The sequence below is a fragment of the Bos taurus genome, chromosome 23 (assembly GCF_002263795.3).
Source record: "Bos taurus isolate L1 Dominette 01449 registration number 42190680 breed Hereford chromosome 23, ARS-UCD2.0, whole genome shotgun sequence".
NCBI lineage: Eukaryota > Metazoa > Chordata > Mammalia > Artiodactyla > Bovidae > Bos > Bos taurus.
Window position 1 is genome coordinate 35,326,663 of NC_037350.1, and position 21,451 is coordinate 35,348,113.

Consider the following 21,451-nt stretch of genomic DNA (forward strand, 5'->3'; position numbering starts at 1 on the left):
AGGGAGCCCACTTCATCCTCTAAACTAAAAATTTGAAAAGTTACCTCAAATAATCCACAAATTTGAAGGACTATGATGTATTACATAGCATTTAATAAAAGTGTGTTTAGTTGCTCAGGGGCATCCAACTGTGACCACATGAACTACAGCCTGCCAGGCTCTGTCTATGGGATTCTCCAGGCAAGAATAACGGAATGCGTAACCGTTCCCTTTTCCAGTGGGTCTACCTGACCCAGGGATTGACCCAGGATCTCCTTTATTGCAGGCAGATTCTTTTATCTCCTGAGCCCCCAGGGAAGCTCATTAAGTAACAATAATAGTCAACACAAAGTAAAACTAGATTGTCAATCCAATAGGATAAACCACCATAAAACCGAAGCAAATGCCCCCCACATCCAGTATAGTTTTGGTTTTTTTAGTAAGAATGGTACAATTGGTTGATTAAAATTTTTCACTTTTCAACTCATTATGTTGATGTGAATGCGGTGCCTTTCTTGTTTTATTAAGAACACAGCTTTGGAGTATTTGCAGAGTGTCATTACAATGAAGTGCTGACAATGTTTTGGCCAAATTTATTTAAGGGTCATTTATTTTCTAATCAGCGTAAAATAATCCTCTGAATAAGGTAGTTTTACATATGAAATCTCACAATTACCTCTTTATAAAATTTAAAGGCAGTAAATAGAAGAACATCTGTATTTAGTATTTCTTTAAAATCACAATTGTAACTGCTGTTTCCAAGGCCACCCATCTGAGGGGTGGGAGACACAATATCCTCATAAAAAGGACTCTAGACCCAAATTGAAATTCCATGGCTCAGGCTCCCCAGTTGGCTTCCTGGAAGGAGTTTGAGCTCCTATCTTTCTTCTTCCAGGAATCTTTCTCTGAGACAAAGGTAGAACTATGAGTGTGTGTTGGGGGCAGGGGGGCGGGGTGGTGTAGTCATCGATGTTTTCCCATTAAAAGCAGCTTTTGTTGCTTAGAACTGGTCTGTGGTGCTCTTCCATCTCTGTGTCATTTGTATTATTGCTGATATTCTATTTTGAACACCACTAGCTACAAAAGATCACTGTCATTAATGAAGGTCTGTGGGCTGAAACACTCCTCTATCATGCTACCACAGCTTAGACTCCATCATTTAGTAGTATGGCTACATCTTTTAGATTAGCTGAACTTCTGCTGAGAGTAAGAAAATGCAGGGATAGTAAACAAGGGTGGATTTGGGCAAAAGGAATGAGAAACTCTTGGAGGAAGTGGACACATGTTTAAGGAGAGCATTACTTATGTTTTGTTTAGGATTTGGCTCAGGCTGGCTCTGTAAAGGAATGGATCGTTTTTACTTTATTTCCATTCATCCTCTATACTATACAGTGTATGACTTATTTAAGTGTTGAAAGTGACCATAGACTGACTGCTTGTAATCACTGAGTAGTGATGCTTTGGTTCTGGTATTTGATAAAGTCTAGCAGAGGCTCTTGAGTGCACTTATTTCTGTGATTTGCTGCAGTAACTTAACTTTTTTTTTTTTAATGTTTTCTGGTGTAAAGTCAATGAAATACAGGAAAATGATGCTTGTGGCCAAAACCTTAATTTATCTCTTTCTTTTCCTCTGACTTTTCTTTCATTTACTTACTCATCTAGTCCCACGTTTTTTTGATGCCTTTTTGACTCATGTCTACCTCATTCCACCTGTGTGGTCAAGGCCTATTTCTTTTCCTGTATCTTTCACATTCTTTGCTTCTTTTTGCTTGACAGAGCCATCTTTTATTTTCTTTTAGTGTCATAATATTCCAAGCTGTTTCTGGACTGCTTCTTTTTCTCTATAAGCCCCAACATCCACAACTTCTCAATACAGATTAAGATTTCTCTTTTCTAATTCTGGACATGCTGTTCTCTTGCATTAAAATGTTCTGGTTTCCTATTGTGTTTTAGAATAAACACAAATTTCCCAAATTGTCATAAGTGATTCTCCACAATGCATAAACTATCCTTAAAAGATTTTCTCCATTCTAATCCTACAGTAATCTATATAGCACATTCTGGGAAAATAATCATGAGAAACATTACATATCTGTTAAATAAGTAAACATTTCTTGTGTTTTGGTTAAGCTTGATTATTCACTGGTAACTTACAATGCTATATGCATTAAGATCTCAGTTCCCTTGGTCCAGGATGTATGAAATATTTACTTCATAAGATGATCCTAAATGAGTTAACAGATATGTTTTCTTCCTATTTTTGCATATCAGTATCCCATCAGCCTTTCAAAACTCCATCATAAAGCCATCACTGTTTGTTACTCAAAAAAATCCTGTTCTCACACCCAGATAGCTCCTAGCTGTACTTCAATCTACTCTAGCACCCTGTTTCACCTGTTATTCTTACTTTGCTCTTCCAAATAATATAGCAATTTGCACGTTTATGTGATATTCTGTTGTTCCACAACTTGAGAACCAATTTATGGAAAATAGAATTTTTTTTAAACCTACATCCTTCCCAAATATTCTCTTTTCAACTACCCCTTGCTGATTCTACAAAATGCATATGACTTTGCTCAAAATTGTCTGGAATCTACAGTATTCAGTTTACATGTCATGGTTAAGCTGGGAGAGGCCTTGCAATGTCAGCATCTCTGTTGATCTAAAGTCCTAAATTATGCTTAGAATAAACTTTATAAGAGACAAATGGGAGATGATGTGTGTGAGCTAGTGGTGAGTATATATTTCCTACTATTGCATTGCCCCCTTATTGCCAAATTCCCCTCTAATAAATATCATCCAATGACAAAGAATGAAATAGTTGGGTGGCACCACTGACTCAATGGACATGAGTTTGAGCAAGTTCCGGGAGATGGTGAAGGACAGGGAAGCCTGGCATGCTTCAGTCCACGGAGTCACAAAGAGTGGGACATGACTGAGTGACTGAACAACAACCTTGTTTGGAAATATATAGGCATTGAAGGAAAGCAAGTTAAGCAGGTAACACAATTGAATTAGCTGTTTCAGGCAATAAATAACTTAGATAGAGAGTGTATACAGGTTTTTTCATGGTCTTCTGCCTTTTAAAAGAAGAGGTGAAAATCCTAGAATAATGACTTTTTGCATGCATTCTGGAGCCAAAGGAAAGACAGACAGATTGTTTGGGGGCAGAGTATTCTGTCATGTTCTGTAAGGCTGGGGTCATCATAGCTAAAGGCATGAGCAAGACAGGCAAAAATAACTCTGTCTATGAGAGAAAAGGTTGGTTTTGCTGGAAAGTGTTCTTGTATGTGTGAAAGGTGTCTTTGTATAACAGAAGGAAATTGCCTTGACTTCTGAGCTGAAGAGTTGACAAGTTGTGTTCACTTGTAGAATCATCACAGTCAGTAAGTAGCAACAAAAGAATATTCCTAAACAAAGGAAAATTTCAGAAAAAGAGAAGAGGAAATAGAAGGAAAAGGAGAATATGAGATGCTGTATAGTCAAAGCTATGCGTTTTCCAGTAGTCAAGTATGGTGTGAGAGTTGGATCACAAAGAAAGCTGAGCACCAAAGAATTGATGCTTTTGAACTGTAGGACTGGAGAGGACTCCCAAGAGTCTTCTTGTCTGCAAGGAGATCAAACCAGTCAATCCTAAAGGAAGTCAACCTTGAATTTTCATTGGAAAGACTGATGCTGAAAGTCCAATAATTTGTCCACCTGATACAAGAGCCAATTCATTGAAAAGGCTCTGATGCTTGGAAAGATTGAAGGCAAAAGAAGAAGAGGATGAGATGCTTAATGCTATCTAACCATCTCATGGACATGACTGAATGGACATGAATTTGAACAAAGTCTGGGAAATAGCGGAGGACAGAGGATCCTGGTGTGCTTCAGTATCTGCGGTCACAAGAGTAGGACATGACTTAGTGACTGAATGACAACAAAAATGAGATGACATTTGCTCTTAGAATATAAAATTGAAATCTTATGTGTCTGCATCGTGTCCAACTCTTTGCAAACCTATGGACTATATAGCCTGCCAGGCTCCTCTGTCCTACGAAATTAACCAGGCAATAATACTGGGGTGGGTTTCTATGCCCTTCTCCAGGGGATCTTTCCAACCCAGTGACTGAACCCATGTCTCTTATGTCTCTTGCACTGGCAGGCAGGTTCTTTACTGCTAGTGCCACCTGGGGAGCCCATATGTATTTGAGAGTTTACCAAATAGAGTGTTTTAATAGCATTTCATCCTTCACAAGTTTTCACTCACTTTCTATCTTTCTCTTCTTTCTTTCATCTTTATCCACCTTCCCATCTACCTTTTTATTTCATTTCTCCCAAGATGTTGGATGGAATATTTCCCATTGTCTGTTGTCTAGGAATTCTTGCTAAAGCCCAAATTATGCTACAAAACCAGCCCAGCAACATCACTGCCTTCTTCAGGAGAGCTCGGCCCTCATTGCAGGTTATCTAGAAGCAGTTGAACAAGCTGAACAACCCTAATCCAGTCATTTCTCTCCAGTCTCTATAGAGGCTTAGTCTATTTGGAGGGTTTCGTAATTCAGGGACCTAATAGGGAGGTTTGATAATTGACAAAGATAGTTTAAAAGAAGAGAATGGTATTTCACTTCCCAGTTTTTTTATGAATCCAACTTCCTGATCTACTCTGTGTGTATGTAATCAGGCAGAGAATTGTCCCGAGACCCCAAGAGGGGATCAGATGCACACCAGTATTTTTGCCATTCGGTTGTTTGGAGTGTTGATGATACATGGGTATCTGGTGGGTCAGCTAGTAGGCAGCTGACCTTAAGCCAATTAATTTTCTCCAGATGGTGTTTGTAGAGTGAGGGAAACAGAGGCTGTGGAGAATCGCTAGAACATTTCCCCAGGTTAAAAAAGAAACTATGCTGCCGAGTATCCACAACTTATGAATGTCCTGAAAAATCACAAGGGTGCCCCACAAGACAGATGTTTGTCAGTCAAGGCGAATTGCAGATCAGTCTCTTTTAACCATGAGAAGGCTACATCAGCACCACATAAATCAGTGATGTCAGAACTTTCTCATTTTATCACCCCTTGCCTACTTCCAACATGGCCCGAAGAATGAAGATCTAGAGAGGGAGAGAAGGAACCTTGCAGAAATGGACATATCTGCTTTCCCTGGTAGCTCCCCCAGGGCCTCAGCAGAGGAGAGAGAAACATTTAAATAGGCTGAATATGAGATGGAGTTGACACTTAACTGAGCAGGACTTGTTAAACCCAGAGTGATAGAATGTATGGAATGCTGCAAGATGATGCAAGAAATGAGGATGCAGTGGAGCGTGGGGGAAGACAGCCCCTGGAGGAGGATGGAGCCAGTTCACCTTTGTATCTGCTCCGGTCCCAACATTTGTGTCCCCCAGAAATTTCATAGGTTGAAATCCTGACTCCCATGGTGATGGTGTTTCATAGGTGGGGCCTTTGGGTAGTGAAGTTATGGAGGTGGTGAAGGATGGAGCCTCCTGGATGAGATGACTGCTTTTATATATAAGAGACACACGGAGTTCTCTAGCCCTTCCCCAACGTGAGGATACAGTAAGAAGTGTGTGACCAGAAGAGGGCCCCACCTGACCATTTCCAAACAGTGGAAATCTATTTCCATTGTTTTTAAATGTTTTTAAGTCTGTGATATTTTGTTATAGCAGCCCCAAAGGACTAAGACAGCATTATAACAATCTTTAGACAGTTCAGTAAACCTCATGCTCTTTGAGTACACTAATTTCATAGCATTTACATTGTCTGTTATAATTCTGTGAAAGTTGGCTGACTTTTGGAAAAAAATCCTGAGAATTCAGTCTTCTTGGTAGCATGACCAACACAATGAATGTTTATCTAATTTTTAATTCTAATAACTTGACCCAGAATAATTTGCTGTGATTCTAAAGTAAGTTATTAACGGTCTTTGTAATGTCAGTTTCTGCTATTTGTGACAAATTTTAATCAGAAGTTCTTTCTCTCAATCATAAGGAAGGATTTTCATTTGATTGTCTATTAAATGAAGATAAGAAACATTGACAAAATTGCAGTCTTAGATTTTGACATCGCTACAGAGTCTGTTTTTATTTAAGATGAAACCCATTAGAGCCAAGCATGCATTACAAAGCTATAAAGCTCAGAGAAGTTTGCCAGGGAATGGATCATTAAGAACCATCTCAGAAATGGATAGGATGAATGTGGGCTTAGCAGTTGTTGTTGTAGATGATTCTGCAATTCAGGAGCTTAAGGTAAGTGTCAATCTTGCTTGAATCCCTGCGCAGGCAGTGGAGCAGGTTATAAAAAGCAGAATAACGTGCATCTTCATCCTTAGTTTGCAGGGACGGGAGTCCTGACCACACAGGGTAGGGCTCAGTCTCTTTGGCTCCAGGAATAACCTAAACATCCAAAAGATAATGAGTTATTATGAGTTTTAGTAGTATTAGCTCATCTTTGTTCTTTCTATTTATCAAATTAAAAATTAGGGAAGATACATGAAAGTCTCTACACTTGGATTTTGGAGCCAGTGTATCAGATATATGTTAGTAATTTATTAATAAAAACTAAAGCAGAACTCAAGTATTTGGTTTTGATCTTCTCTTTTCTTTCTTCTCATTCTCATCCTGTGGTTTGAGGAGAATAGAGAAAGAATACAAGCTGAATTTCAGTAGAGGATATCTTGGGATATTTTGAAGAAAACATTTATCTTGCAAATTGTATTCTCTAATTCTCTTATCCTTGAAAATATTTCAGCCATCTGTACCCAGGAAGAGGCAAGATTTTGGTGTAACTGTACAATTCAAGAAAGACTATACCTGTGAAAAATTGCTGTGGAATTCTAATTCACTTACAATAGAATCTATCACTATGAATGAACAGGTTCTTGCTTTATGTAACACCGGTCTAGAAAAAGAAGGCCTGAATTGTGTTCTTGTACAGTGAGATAGTTCAAAACTCATTCCTCATTACAGAAATCACCTCTCTCATTCATGAAAATAGCAAGGAAGCTTTCATGAAGCTGCTCACCTGGCCAAATATCATCTCCATGCCTTCCAGAAGTCGTTTGTTTTCTTCCTCAATCTCTATGGCCCTCGATAGGATAGCATCTGGGGCTCCTTTCATACCCCGCACCTCGGTGACTAGGTGATAGAGAGGGTCATTCCAGGAGCGCAGCAACCCAAGAATCAAGCTCATAAGGACTTCATGCTGAACAACCACAAGAAACAATCTCATTAAAATAAGCATAATTCAGTGGATTTGGTAACATGTGATTTTTGCTCAGAGTGATTGACCTAAAAAACTCCTGGTTTTTCCTATATGTATTGAAAATTTTTTGAAGGTTGCAAAATTATAAAATGTAAGCTATCGGTTTATACTTTGCTGAAATACTTAAAAATCTGGCTTATTTTAGTAACCAATGTTTCTGATGAGTTCTAATTTATAACATAAAGAATTTTCTTTTTCCCTCTGAAATTCTGCCATCCACTGAGTGAGTTCTTTTATATTTGAATGCTTTGCTTGTCTGGGGAGAGAAATCTAAGTATTTTGTTGGAACTCAGTATGTGCCTGGAGTACCTGACCCAGGAAAGAAGGACTCCACCAGTGCCCAACTCATTTTCACCCAGTGATTCATTCATATTAATGAATCGATGTATTCATTCATGTATTTTTAGTTTTTGAGTGGTAGTTCCTTTTATGATATTAGAACAAAGAGGCAGTAAAGAAGATATGACATTCCTAACCACACTTTCCTCAGTCCATCCCAACATCAGCCCCCAAGCTGATATCAGAGCAGTCTATTTTGTTGACATGTGTCTGGGCAGAAAATGGCACAGTGTTGTCTTTATTAAGAGCATTAGTGGGATTCCCCATGGAGGGTTTTGCCCCCTAGTTCACTACTATCAGGACTGGACATGCTCCCAGGGGCTGAGCATCTCTGATTAAAATTCTTGATTTCTTGATGGCCATGAACTACTTTAATGGTACAGGAAATGAACAGCAGAGAAGAATCAAACAGACATTGCAATAGAAACATGATGGGATGTGAGAGTAAGGGAGCTGAAATGAAATTCAGACTCTAGGGTGAGTGGCAGCATGGTTTTCCTGGGGGCGTTGTAGCTTAAAGAGGAAGAGTGAGAGCTCTGATTGGAAGAAACCCAGAATCACTGCTTACTACCTATGTGACTGGTACAAATTCCACAATTTTTCTGAGTCTTGGTTTCCATATTACAGGAAGTGTAATAACGGTCATTGTGCTACAGGAATTTTCATGAGGATTAAACATAGTAATGAAAACAAAGTACTTTGTAAATTGTATGGCAAGGTAATAGCTCTCAATAAATTTTAAATTTATTTTAAACTTATTTTAAAAGTCCTCCTTTTTCTTCTTGACCTTCTTCCTTCATTTTATCATCCTCCTTATTAAGAAGATTAGCAGATGAAAAAAATCCTGGTATCACTAACAAAGCTGAAGCAAGAGAACAGATTGTACTTAAGGGGAGGTGCATGTGGAAATATTTTAAATAATGTTAGCGCTGTGCCTAGTTCAGGGAATGAGGAAGGAGCGATTATAATGATAAAAATTTGGATCTGGGATACATGATTGAGGCTTATCGGTAGACATGTGGTCATCAGAACAAAGGCAATCATCACAACCATGAGAAGCAAAACATAATATTTTTTAGGACCCATTTTGGAGGGAGATTTATAATTAAAAATAAGAGGTGTTAGAGGAGTCAGTCAAGAATGAGGTAGGTGTCAGAGAAGTAGAAGACTCAGGTGAGCCTTGAAAGGCAGAATTGGTGGCTTAAGTAGTGCAGTGTAGAAGTGACTCCCATGTAGGAGTCACTAGTACAGGGAATACTCAAAACTGGGGTTGTGTTTCTTACATATCCATGAATTTTTTAAATCTATATTTTAAACATGGACATTCCATTTATTTCATGTTTTCATACAGTATAATGGCTGCAACCTTGGATCTAATGCATTGGTTGAACTTATGTTGTCCACATGGACAATTCATAGATCTGTTATTTATTTTGCTGCTACAGATCTTTATAGTCATCCCTTGATTTTACTCATATTTCATCAACTGCATAATGCAACTGCATAATGCATAATGTTTCTCCACCTTTCTCTGCATGTCCAGTTACCATGACCTCTAATAACCTGAAGCCTGGTGACACCAGTGCACTGTCTCACTTGTTCTGGTGAAAACCCGGATAAAAGACTCACGTGGGTCTGTTGGGCTTGTTCTTTATCTTCAGGGGTAGGAAGGGAGGAGGTATGGCAGCTGTTGAGGGCCATGGTAATGAACCCTTTGCCCTGGGCATACCGTTTATCCTGGAAGCAATCAAGCAAATTCAATTCGTTAGGGTTGTTTGGGCATTCAATAAATGAACCTTTAGCAGAATATTAACACGTTTGATAGATGAATAATTTTTTTTAATGAGGGTCACATAAAAATTGAAAGTAATTCTTTTTCCTACTTTTACTTTCTATTATCTCTGAAAACAGTTGCTTGTCATCTAAATTCCAACCTCTTTCCTTCTTTTTTTTTCCCTTGTTTCATTTCATCCTTCCCATAGTTACTATTTGGATAGCAAACACTAAAAATAACCCAAATATGAAATATTAACTGCTTTATTAAGTATCATCTATTTTTAGTATTTGAACCAAATATAGTGCATATGTATGATACCTATGTAGACATTTAATCTCTTGTTTACTTTGGGTTGGAACCAATGTACTCCCTTAAAAGAAGATATATAATTATAACTTTTCTTTGACTAATCTGAATCCACAAACCTATAGCTTAGTATGCTTCACAGATGCAGAATACAGCATTGTTGATGATGAGAAAGTGGTAAGTCAGAAAAACATGGCATAAAATTTTTGAAAATAGTAAGCAATGGACTGAGAAGGAGAGTCGAAATAACTAGCTAACATGTTGATAAAGAAAACCTTATCTTTAGCAAAAGTTGTGAGCATTTAAAGAGATTACTTCGAAGATCTGGAAAAAAGATGACAGTCAAAAATGGAAGATGAAAGGAAAACTAGTGAATAAAAAGAACTATATGAATTTAATAGAAACTTTGAGCACCATTTTTTATCAGTTTTCTGCTCTACTATGGGCTCCTTGATTGACATAAAAGAGTATACAACTTTAAAAGTAATTTCATCAGAAAGAGAATAATTTTGTTTCCAATTATAAACCAAGCATTCTATTGTAGTTATAAACCCATATATTGCACATCTTAGAACAGTAATTTGTAGCATTTAAAAAACTATCATTATTTGTTTTCATTACAGGAATTCAGCTCTGTCTAATGTGTTCCATCCACCCAGTTCACTGAAGTGCAGTTCCCATTTATTGGCTATTTACTGTGTGCTGGGTGAAGAATGCCCAGAGGGACACTGAAGGACCAGAAAATCAAGATGCTTCTTTTTCCCAGCCCCACCTAAGAGTGCTTTTTGTCAGGTACTGCTATGAACTGAATGCTGCTGCTGCTGCTAAGTCACTTCAGTCGTGTCCGACTCTGTGCGACCCCATAGACGGCAGCCCACCAGGCTCCCCAGTCCCTGGGATTCTCCAGGCAAGAACACTGGACTGGGTTGCCATTTCCTTCTCCCCCAAATTCATGTGTTGAAGCAAAAATCTCCGAAGTACTGTGTTTGGAGAAGGGTCTTTATGAAGACTGTGTGCAAGCTACGTCGCTTCAGTTGTGCACCGCTATTTGCAACCCTGTGGACTATAGCCCTCTAGGCTCCTCTGTCCATGGAGATTCTCCAGGCAAGAATACTGGAATGGGTTGTCATGCCCTCCTCCAGGGCATCTTCCTGACCCAGGGATTGCACCTGCATTTTTTATGTCTCCTGCATTGGCAGGAGGGTTCTTCCCCACGAGCACCACCTAGGAAGCCCTTATGAAGATTGACAATAAAAGTGAAAATCACTCATTTGTGTCCCACTCATGGAATTCTCCAGGCCAGAATACTGGAGTGGGTAGCCTTTCCCTTATCCAGGGGATCTCCCCAACCCAGGGATTGAACCCAGATCTCCCACATTGCAGGTGGATTCTTTACCAGCTGAGCCACAAGGGAAGCCCAGAAGATTATGAGGATTAATTAAAGTTAAATGAGCTCGTAGGGTGGAACACTGATCCAAAATGTTAGAGTCTTTATGAAGAGAAACACTGGAGAGTTTTCTCTTTTGTCTCTGTGCCTTTCCTCTGTTTCTCTTCCCTGCCCCCAACCCTGCATGGACACAGGGAGAAGCCAACCTGGGTAGACAGAGCCCTTACCAGAAACTGACCTTGCTGGCACTCTGATCGGGGACCTCCAGCCCCCAGAAGTGCAAGGAAATAAAGTTCTGTTGTTTAATCCACTGAGTCTATGGTATTCTGCTATGAGAGTCCAAGCTGACAAATACAGGTGCTTTAAATTTATTTTGGAAATTTAACAAATAAAAGCAAATTGAAACAGGTATGTCACTGCTTAAGAATCCTGGAGATTTCATGAAACATCTTTTCTTCAGTTACCACATCTTATGAGCTAATGTCTTATTTGACCTAGAAAGTGTGTTCTTTGAAGTTTGGCTGATGCAGCCTTCTTGTTTAAAGGATAGTATAGCCCAGTCACTTACGCAAAGGTTTCTTCTGGAAATAAGCAAGAAATACAGTACTTACAAATTCGTTGAACATTTCCGAGGAGAGGTCATGGATGTAGTGGGACACCATGACTGCCCGGTCAAACAGGTCTCGAAGGGATACCTGGCAGTTGCCAGGCCCATTGGGACAGACGGGGGTGGAGACCACACCCTGGCACAAGAGTAGATTTGACACCACCAGCAGCAGGAGCAGGCGGGACCCTGCTTAAATAAAAACATGAGCCGCTCTAAGATGATGTATTAGCCCAAGGTTAGCAAAAGCCATCCTGTCCAGGGAGGCCTCATCTCTCCCCGTTGCCCTGAGCAGGATTTGGTGCTGTAGCAGCTGGGGTGGGGAAGAAGCAACACCTTCCACTGTGTAAATTTAGATGGATGATGATATTTGCACAGATATATAGTTGCAGAAGTAGGTTACCCCATGCATTTTTGTATTGCTCCCAGAAGTGCTCCTGTGTTCTGCAAACACTTGGAATTTAAATTAATGTGAGTCAGCGTGTTTAGGTCATTCTCCTACGATAGTCTAATGTCTTGGGATTCTCTGCAGATTCTCAGCAGCTTGTAGGAGTTTGTCATTTTTTCACTGTTACTGACTCATGCTTGCATTTTAGACACTGAAATGGCAAGAACAGCACAGTTGATTTGTGTGGTTTACCATCATGGTGGGTAAGAAGAAACACATGACTTCCTGAACCCTATTATTGAACACAAAGAGAATTCTAAGAGAAAAAGGATACTGCATCTTGGATCTGCTAACCCCATCCATTTCCTTGATACTTTGCTAAAAGCTTTTAAAAATGTGTAAAATTTGTGTTTCATGATAATCCTCTGAGATAGCCTTGGCCTTCACTGTATTATTGTTGTGCATAACTAAGTTCAGTCTCTTTGTCACCCCATAGACTGCAGCATTCTAGGCTCCCCTTCATTCATTATATCCTGGAGTTTGCTCAAATTTATGTCTGTTAAGTCAGTGATGCTATTTAACCATCTCATCCTCTCCCGCCCACTTCTTGTATTGCCTTCAATCTTTCGCAGCATCAGGGCTCTCTCCAGTGATCTCCATTATTATCATCAGATTTTATTAATAAACAGTGACTTAGGGCAAGTGATTTTCCCCCAAGTCCCATGATTAGCAGATGGAGATGACTGGGGACCACACTGTCATCTTTTCACTTCCTCATGTCACAACACACAGGCAGTTGGGCTCTTGGGTTGCATGTGTGTAACAGGGACCCCATCAGTAGCTGTGATGACCCGTGCTTGGGGCGATCATTGCCGTTACTAGTAGAGAAAAATATTTTGTCTTTGCATGACAGCAGTGACCCTAGAAAGACGATTTTATCCACTCATTCTGCTCTGTCTATAAAACATTCATTTTTAAAGTCCTTTACAATTAGCAGAGACAATGTAGTCACCGATTTACTATCTCAGCAGATGGACTGATATGAACCACTAACATATCAATAACTTACACTTTCAAAAGGAAAAAGGCAATGATTTAAATCATGTTTAAGTTCAAATTGCTCCAAATAAAATAAAGAATGTAGAAATGTGTTTACCAAAAAACTCCTTTCGTCTGGAATCTTGAATAAATGTAATTGGAAAGTGTCCAAGACAAAACGAGGCAAGGGCTAAAGATTTAGGGTGAAAAAATACCTAACCTTCAACACCTGAAAATATCTAAAAGACTATTTAGTATAGAATGTAGTATAGAATGAACAACCTTTTAGTTGCAAAATAAAAATATCAATATTGTGAGATAATTCATATAACAGTCTTTTAATTTTTCAAAGGCATATTTCCAAAGAGATTATTTTAGGTACTTTACAGTCATGTAACACAGCTGATTAACTGTTTTATCTACAAGTATAAATATAAAGTACTTTACAGATAGAGAAATTGGAATATTGGTTCTAGGAAATTCATAACTGGATAGATATTCTTTAACTCTGACTACATTTATCTGAACCTTTATCATCTGAAGGACTTTTTTCCACAGCCTAAGATGAGATAAAAAAGAAATGTTTTTGTTGTTTCATAAGATAAATTTTGTAATTGTCTTTGCCTTATAATTTCTTTTGTTAAATTAATTTTTATCGGAATATACTTGCTTTAGAATATTATGCTAGTTTCTGCTGTATAGCAAAGTGAATTAGCTGTATGTATACATATATACCCTCTTTTTTGGATTTCCTTCCCAGTTAGGTCACCAGAGAGCACTGAGTAGATTTGTCCTTGCTATACAGTAAGTTCTCATTAGTTATCTGCAATTTCTTTTTCTAGCGAATGTCAACCAAGCAAGTAAAGGCGATTATTGTTACTAGCCTGTGTTTTCTTCTAAGATATCATTTGGATTAAACCCAGTCAACAAAGTATTGTAGGAGACTACTCTGCTGTCACTGTCTGTATTATAGCTTCAGAGTTAAAAGTTTCATCAGACTGACTCATCTTAGCCACACCACATAAGAATCTTGGTAACTAGAAAATGTTTGTTTCTACCTTCTGGAGTTGTGATGAATTGGACTCAGAGACATTTTTGGTCTTATTCCAGTCTAAGTTTTCTCAACTTTGACATGATTGGCACCCTGAGCTGGATAAGTACTTGTTCTGGGGGCTAACTTGTGCATTGTAGTATGCTTAGCAATATCTCTGTTCTCTACCCCCTGGGCACCAGTTGCACCCCTGCCCCATATTAAGACAACCAAAACCATCTCCAGACATTAACCAAATGTCTCTGGAAGACAGTCCTCCATTCAAGAACCACTGTCCTATTGTGCCCCTATACAATTGATTTCTAGAGCAGGATTAGCTAGTTCTTCTAAACTCTGTAATCCTGAAACCTAAGAGAATATTTCCTCAAATTTCAAATTAATGCCCCCATTGGAACATGGATAAAACCCAACAACTCCACAAGCTGCTGTACATACCTTTCTGCGACGAACCTTTGCTGTCCATGGTGGTGATGATTTCAAGAAACACACTTCACCAGGAAGCTCTCGTCCTATGGCTTTCTCTTCCCCAGATGTTGGCTTTATAAGGCTTTGACATCTTCATGAATATATTTAATCAGGCATTCCCTTCCCTTTTGCCAGTCATCTATTTCCGTCATTGAGATTACCCCCATAATTTCAAACATTGAATGGTATTCTATTTCTTATTCATATTCAGGAAGACATACTGACCAGAAATGAACATCTAGGAAGGATTTTGATTAATTAGACTGAAAGGAAATGAGAGAGATAATGATGGTGAGATCTGGAGACTAGTTTGAGTTAGAGGAACTATAAAATTATAGCAGTCATTTCTTGTAACATTTGCCTTTATTTCTCTGCAGTTTCTTGAATATAGCATTATCTTTCACTTAGGTGTCTCATGTATTATCAAAGAGTATTTTATTCTCATTCAAAATTGCTGGCTGAAGTCAAGATTTCAAAATTTACACACTAAATACTAAGAAATATAGAATAAGGATGAGTAAGTAAGATTTTCAGTTCCTGTTATACTCTCAATACATTTTCCTCATTTTTTTTTTCTTGATTTTTACACATTCTGTTTTGTCCTTTCTAAAAGGATATATCTCTGTGGTAAAATGTGCATTTTCACATAAGTCTTTTGATTTTAACATGTATGTAAAGTTATATCTTTCGTCCCCAGATTGAGAAACAGTGGGATGGGGAGTTTAAATGTCAAGGATATAGAATTAGTCAAGTTAGATACCGAAATGTTTATCACTTCAAGAGAAATCAGGAGGGATGTGAAGAGGGCTGGAAAATGAATCCTCCAACATACGTTGCCCTCTCTTCTACAATGAACACAAAACTCACCCCTAACTTTAGGGAGTTCATACTGGGGAAGTGACAGTGGTTTTCAAGGGCACACACACACATACACACACACACAAACTCTGGTAAATGCAGTAAAACAAAATTCTAGACAGTCATGTTCACTTTCCTTAAGGGTAAGGTTACACAAACTGTTATTAACTTATGATAGCTTTAATTCTCTGACCTCAAGCCACTCTAGGGCCAAGGTGACAAAAATTCATCTTTCATGGGCTCTAAAGTTCCACTTGCCTTTTAGAGATTTCCTGAATGAGATGATGGTAATGAATATAGACCAAGTTGCTGATGACTTTCTTTAATTTTTAAGTTCATGCATCTCAAGCAGCCTGTGACCTTTAGTTTCAATTTTACCATATGTCTCTCAGAGTAAATTGACAAGTGAGCTGCATTAAGAAAATAATCTCTTTTTATTGCATTCATATTTTCTATAGTTTCTCCTGCTGTATTTTGCTTTAGCAATTATCCAAGTGTGCTTATGGGGACTTAGAAATCATAACAAAGACTAACGCCACTTAAAAACTATCCTCCTAACTGCCTTAGCTTAATCAATACTGATTTTGCATCAAATGAATCAAGTATGATGCTACATAGACTCCGTCAACTTAAAGCTGGGTCAAAATGCCATGCTTGGTATCTGTTTTTCCCTGGACAGTGAAAGTCTGAGTTGTTGAGAACAGTGCCATTTGTAAAGAAATTAATGCTGCCCCAATTTCCCCTCCTTTCCTGAAACTTAATAATAGGAAAATCTGCCCTAAGAATTGACAACTTAATCTTAAAATTTAAAGGTGCTTTACCTTTTGTAGATAGCGAGGAAAAAAGTAATTTAAAAAGCCTAAGTTGTTTATTCAATGGAGGCCAACTGATCTATTTGATTCCGAAGAGGTCCATGTTTCTCTGTAAAATTTCTTGTGTGCTTTCTTGCTGATTCACAGCCCTATATTTCCTGTTAAAAGGATACTGCCATAGCTAAATAATGCAAACTGCTGCTGCTGCTAAGTCGCTTCAGTCGTATCTGACTCTGGGCGACCCCATAGACGGCAGCCCTCCAGGCTCTCCCATCCCTGGGTTTCTCCAGGCAAGAATACTGGAGTGGGTTGCCATTTCCTTCTCCAATGCATGAAACTGAAAAGGGAAAGTGAAGTCGCTCAGTCACGTCTGACTCCTAGTGACCCCATGGACTGCAGCCTACCAGTCTCCTCCATCCATGGGATTTTCCAGGCAAGAGACCTGGAGTGGGTTGAAATAATGTAAAAGGCTTATTTTATATAAAATGTCATAACTGTCTTATCTGTCTTTCTCATATGTCACTGCCTATCTACCTTAATTTTTGTATGTGCTCTTTTGCAGATCTTCCTCTTTATCAAAACTTGCCATTACATTAGAGCAATCAAGAAGTTCACTAAGAGTGGACTTGTCTGTTTCTATTGACAGATATTCGTTCATTGCCATTTTTGGGCTGAGAGTTTAGGATTAAACTTGGTGATTGATTTCTGTCAAGTGGGTGAATAAATAGGTCAAATAACGTTCAATTCTCCATGATATTTTTAGTTCCTAAAACTAACAGATATATTTGCCATCCTTTCTAAAAGCTTCTAATACTAAGTAACATCAGGTTGGATTTCATCCCTAATTAGAAATGGAGCCTATATGCTCTTTATATTTTCTTTTGTTCATCTATTTTTAAGATTGAAATAATATTTTTTCTTTTTTTCCTTAATGATGCAGAAATATTTAAAATACTTCACATAACTTGAAAGTTGTCTGGATATAGTATGGAATATTAAAGAGCTAAAGAAATTTAGGTGGTTGAAATCATCAGAATAAATGGATCACAAGGACATTTCAACTTACACTAGTAATGAATTATCTTTTTATCATTATTATTTTTGATTGAAGTATAGTTGACTTATAAAATTAGTTTCAGATGTATAATATAGTAATTAGATATTTTTAAGCTATTATCCATACAAAGTTATTACAGTATAATAACTTTGGCTGTATTCCCTGTGCTCTATATTACATCTCTGTGACTTATTTTATAACTGAAATAAATAATATTTGGAGTTTGTAACCCCAGGTCCCCTTCACCTGATTTGCTCATATCCCCACACTTTCCCCTCTGGCAACCACTGATTTGCTCTCTGTATCTGTGAATTTGTTTTTGTTTTGCTATACTTGTTCTGTATGTTTTCACTTATATGTGGAGTGACGGTCTCTAATTTGAAAATGACTACAGGCATAGTGTTATAGATTGAAAAATTTCAAAAGATCAGATAAGAAGTTGAATCTGGGATACGCTCATTGTAGCGCATTAGCAAGCTAAATGACTTGCCCACCAATGCCATGACAGCTCTGAGGCCAACCAAAAAAGTTCCAAAGTGGGCAGTGGCCCAGTTCCTAGAAACCTGCCCCCTCTGCAAAATAGTTGGAATAATACTCCCACCCTTTAGCCTATGGAATTACCCAGACCATAAAAATGAACCAGCCCATATTTCAGGGCCTCTCACCTTCTGAGGGGGCTTCTCAGGTGGTGTTAGTGACCAAGAACCCATCTGCCAACACAGAGACATAGAGATGTGGGTTTCATCATGAATCAGCAAGATTCCCTGGAGTAGGAATTGGCAGCCCGCTGCAGTATTCTTGCTTGGAATAATAGTCCATGGATAGAGGAGCCTGGCTGGTTACAGTCCTTGGGGCTGCAAAGAATCGGACATGACTGAGCAACTGATCACATAACACAGCACCTTTTGAGATGGCCCACTATGTTGCGTGTGCTTCTCTCTAAATAAATCGATTTCTCCTCTTCAAAAGAAAATCAGATAGGAGATGTGTTGCTTTTGTTTGTTTGGGTTTTCTGTTTTGTTTTGCTTTCATTTTTGTTGTAGTATACCTGATTTACAATGTTGTGTTTCAGGTGTATGACAAAGTGAACCAGTTTTCCATATACATAATCCACTTTTTCTTAGATTCCTTTCCCATTTAGGCTATTACAGTGTATTGAGTAGAGTTGCCTGTATTGTTTTTGATATAAATGATCAGAAAATGTAAAGAGTACATTGGAGAAAAGATGGATCATAATGGGGCTTTCTTGAATTACACTGTTTGCAGGATAAACAAAAGCATTGATTTGATTATATTCTGTTATGTACATTAACTTCATTTGTATTAAGACATATATTTTTTCCCCCATAAGTTCAATGCTTGTCGCTTTACTAGGGCTTTGCAAATCATCAGCTTCTCTAAATAACCCTAAATAACTTGATTTGTCAACAGTGTCTTGAGGGCATTTGTTCCTTAAATAAGAAAGCAATATTGGAAGCATTTGGAAATGAAAATTTCCCCTGTAATTTCATGTTTCTTTTTCTTTTTTTCACTTACAGGATATTCATATCCTCTGATCTAGATCCATGGGTTGTGTTAGCTTATTCTGAGTTTCTTATCATATGAGTGTTTTGAATCATCTATACCTTTGGACAAGTTTTAATGCCTAATATAAAATAATGCCAGATCCAAGGATGATGTGCCTAGAGATTTCATAGATTCTCTCCTTGAGATTTCATTTTTGCAAGTAAAAGCATCAAATATTTGGCCGTATGCTAACTTTATGTGGGGCAGTTTATTAACTTGCAAAAGATTCTTCATATTTAGGTATTGTTGTGTGTATTCCTTGTCTACGGGCAAGTGGATTTGAAGTATACATACTTCAAGCGAGAGTCAGAGGGAAAAGGAGAGATAGTCTAATAGGAAATGGGACTCAGCCATGTCTTCTTCCAGGGATAATTTTAAATTTTATCATTAGCCTGAGTACCATCAAACAGAACAGGAAGCTATAACAGTAGACCAGGGTCCTTGAGGCTCCCTAATCTGATATGTTTCATTTCTTTAATCATTCCATTGTGGTGAGAGAGTAGGAATCCCTAAGATGAGGCGGAAACTTTCAAGGGAAGTCAAGGTGCTTGGAAACTCAGGGTAACATATCTGTGCCAATCAGGAGAAGTATTTTGATATTGTAATAACTCATAAAGCCATACATGTGTTGATGAGCTATCTCTCCTGTCTATTTTCACTGTTTATCCTTTCCAATATATAGAAAGAATTCAGACTGGGAAATAGGATTGGTTCTCCACAGCAAATAATATCCTCCGGTTCTAGTCTGTATTCCCATCATCCTTCATTACATTTTTGTATTAAAATTTCTTTACAGTATCTTAGCTGTGACATGTCCATCCATCTTTTTTTCTTATTTATTCATTAAATGCAATATGTCTTACTAGTGTAATATAGGTTTTGATATTTAGTGATTAACTAAAGTGACAATTGTTTGCAAACTCCTATTTATCATTTAGGGTTGAAATATAAATAAGAATGAATTCCTTGATGGAATGCTCTATTGATCAAAAGAAATTATATATATATATATATATATATATATATATATACACACACACGTGTGTATATACATGTTTATATATACACATGTATTTATATAACAATATAAAGTATGTCTACCTATATAGACATTCTTTGTACTCGCTTGCAAACATCATTTTTCAACAACACAAGAGATAACTCTACACATGGACATCTCCAGATGGTCAATATGAAATCAGATTGATTATATTGTTTGCAACCAAAGATGGAGAAGCTCAATATGAACAGGAAAAAAACAAGACCAGAAGCCGACAGTGGCTCGGGTCATGAGCTCCTTATTGCAAAATTCAGACTTAAATTAAAGAACATAGGGAAAACCACTAGGCCATTCAGGTATAACCTAAATCAAATCCCTTATGATTATACAGGGGAAATGACAAATAGATTCAAGGCATTAAATCTGATAGACAGAGTGCCTGAAGAACTATGGATGTAGGTTTGTAATATTGTACAGGAGGCAGTGACCAAAACCAACCCAAGAAAAAGAAACCCATTTATATACAGCTATGTAAGTAGATAGATGATAGGTAGGTATATGCTAGCATATATATTACATATGAGATATGAGAACTGATTATAAATTCTTTAGTTTCTCAGTAAAAAGGAAATATCAAACACACACGCACACATAAAAATACATAGGAACACACAAAATGTATTTTCCATTTAACAAAAACTAGAAACAAGGAAACATAAGCAACAAACAATATAGAGACCAGAATAGAATCAAACATCAAATGCATTATGGGATAAGTTTACTCATTAAAGAACCCTAATGCTGAGATCTAAAATGAACTGGCTAAGCAAAGTTAAAGTACAAAAAACCACTTTAAGCAAATTATTTTAAATTGTTGGGTAGCATTTCCTGTGCTATACAGTAGGCCCTTGTTATCTGTTTTAAATATAGATGTATGTACATGTGAATCCCAAACTCCTTATTCTTTTATCGTAGCCTGATAATTCTTTATATTACTCTTCTGTTTAATCCACAAAAAATAAAATTAAAAAAATTTGCTGGAGTAGTAAATTTACTAATGGTGGTGGTTTAGTCGCTAAGTCATGTCCGACTCATTGTGTCCCCAAGGACTGGGGACCACCAGGCTCCTCTGTCTATGGGATTTCCCAAGCCAGAATACTGAGTGGGTTGCCATTTCCTTCTCCAGGGAAACTTCCCAACTCATGGATCGAACCCAGGTCTCCTACATTGCTGGCAATCTCCTGTTTTACAGGTGGGTTCTTTACTGAATAAGCCACCAAGGAAGCCCTTAGGCAAGTTTAAATGTAAAGCAAAAATTGTTAATGCAAAGGGCCATGTGATCTTGTTGTGGACAATCTATAATGGAGACAAAGCTATCAACAGTCTTTGTGCATTTAATAATAGGATCCAAAACATAAAGCATATACTATGAAAACATGAGGGGAAATTAATAAAGACATAAGAGTAGGAGTAGATATGTGTGTATGTATTTCAAACACCTATGAAACATCTATGATAAATGACATTATACTTGACTGTAATGAAAATGTAGCAATTTTCTAAA

The 21,451-nt window shown here is 37.8% G+C and overlaps 1 protein-coding gene across 1 annotated transcript; it reads right to left on the minus strand.

Annotated features, from left to right (window-relative positions):
- Positions 1-6,030: 6,030 nt before the first annotated feature.
- On the minus strand, positions 6,031-14,646 carry PRL (prolactin; the record flags this gene model as incomplete). The annotated part of the gene is given in 5 exon segments (NM_173953.2): positions 6,031-6,371; positions 7,000-7,179; positions 9,208-9,315; positions 11,660-11,841; positions 14,565-14,646. Coding segments are annotated over 5 exon segments (690 nt in total). The 3' UTR covers positions 6,031-6,179.
- Between the last annotated feature and the right edge of the window lie 6,805 nt (positions 14,647-21,451).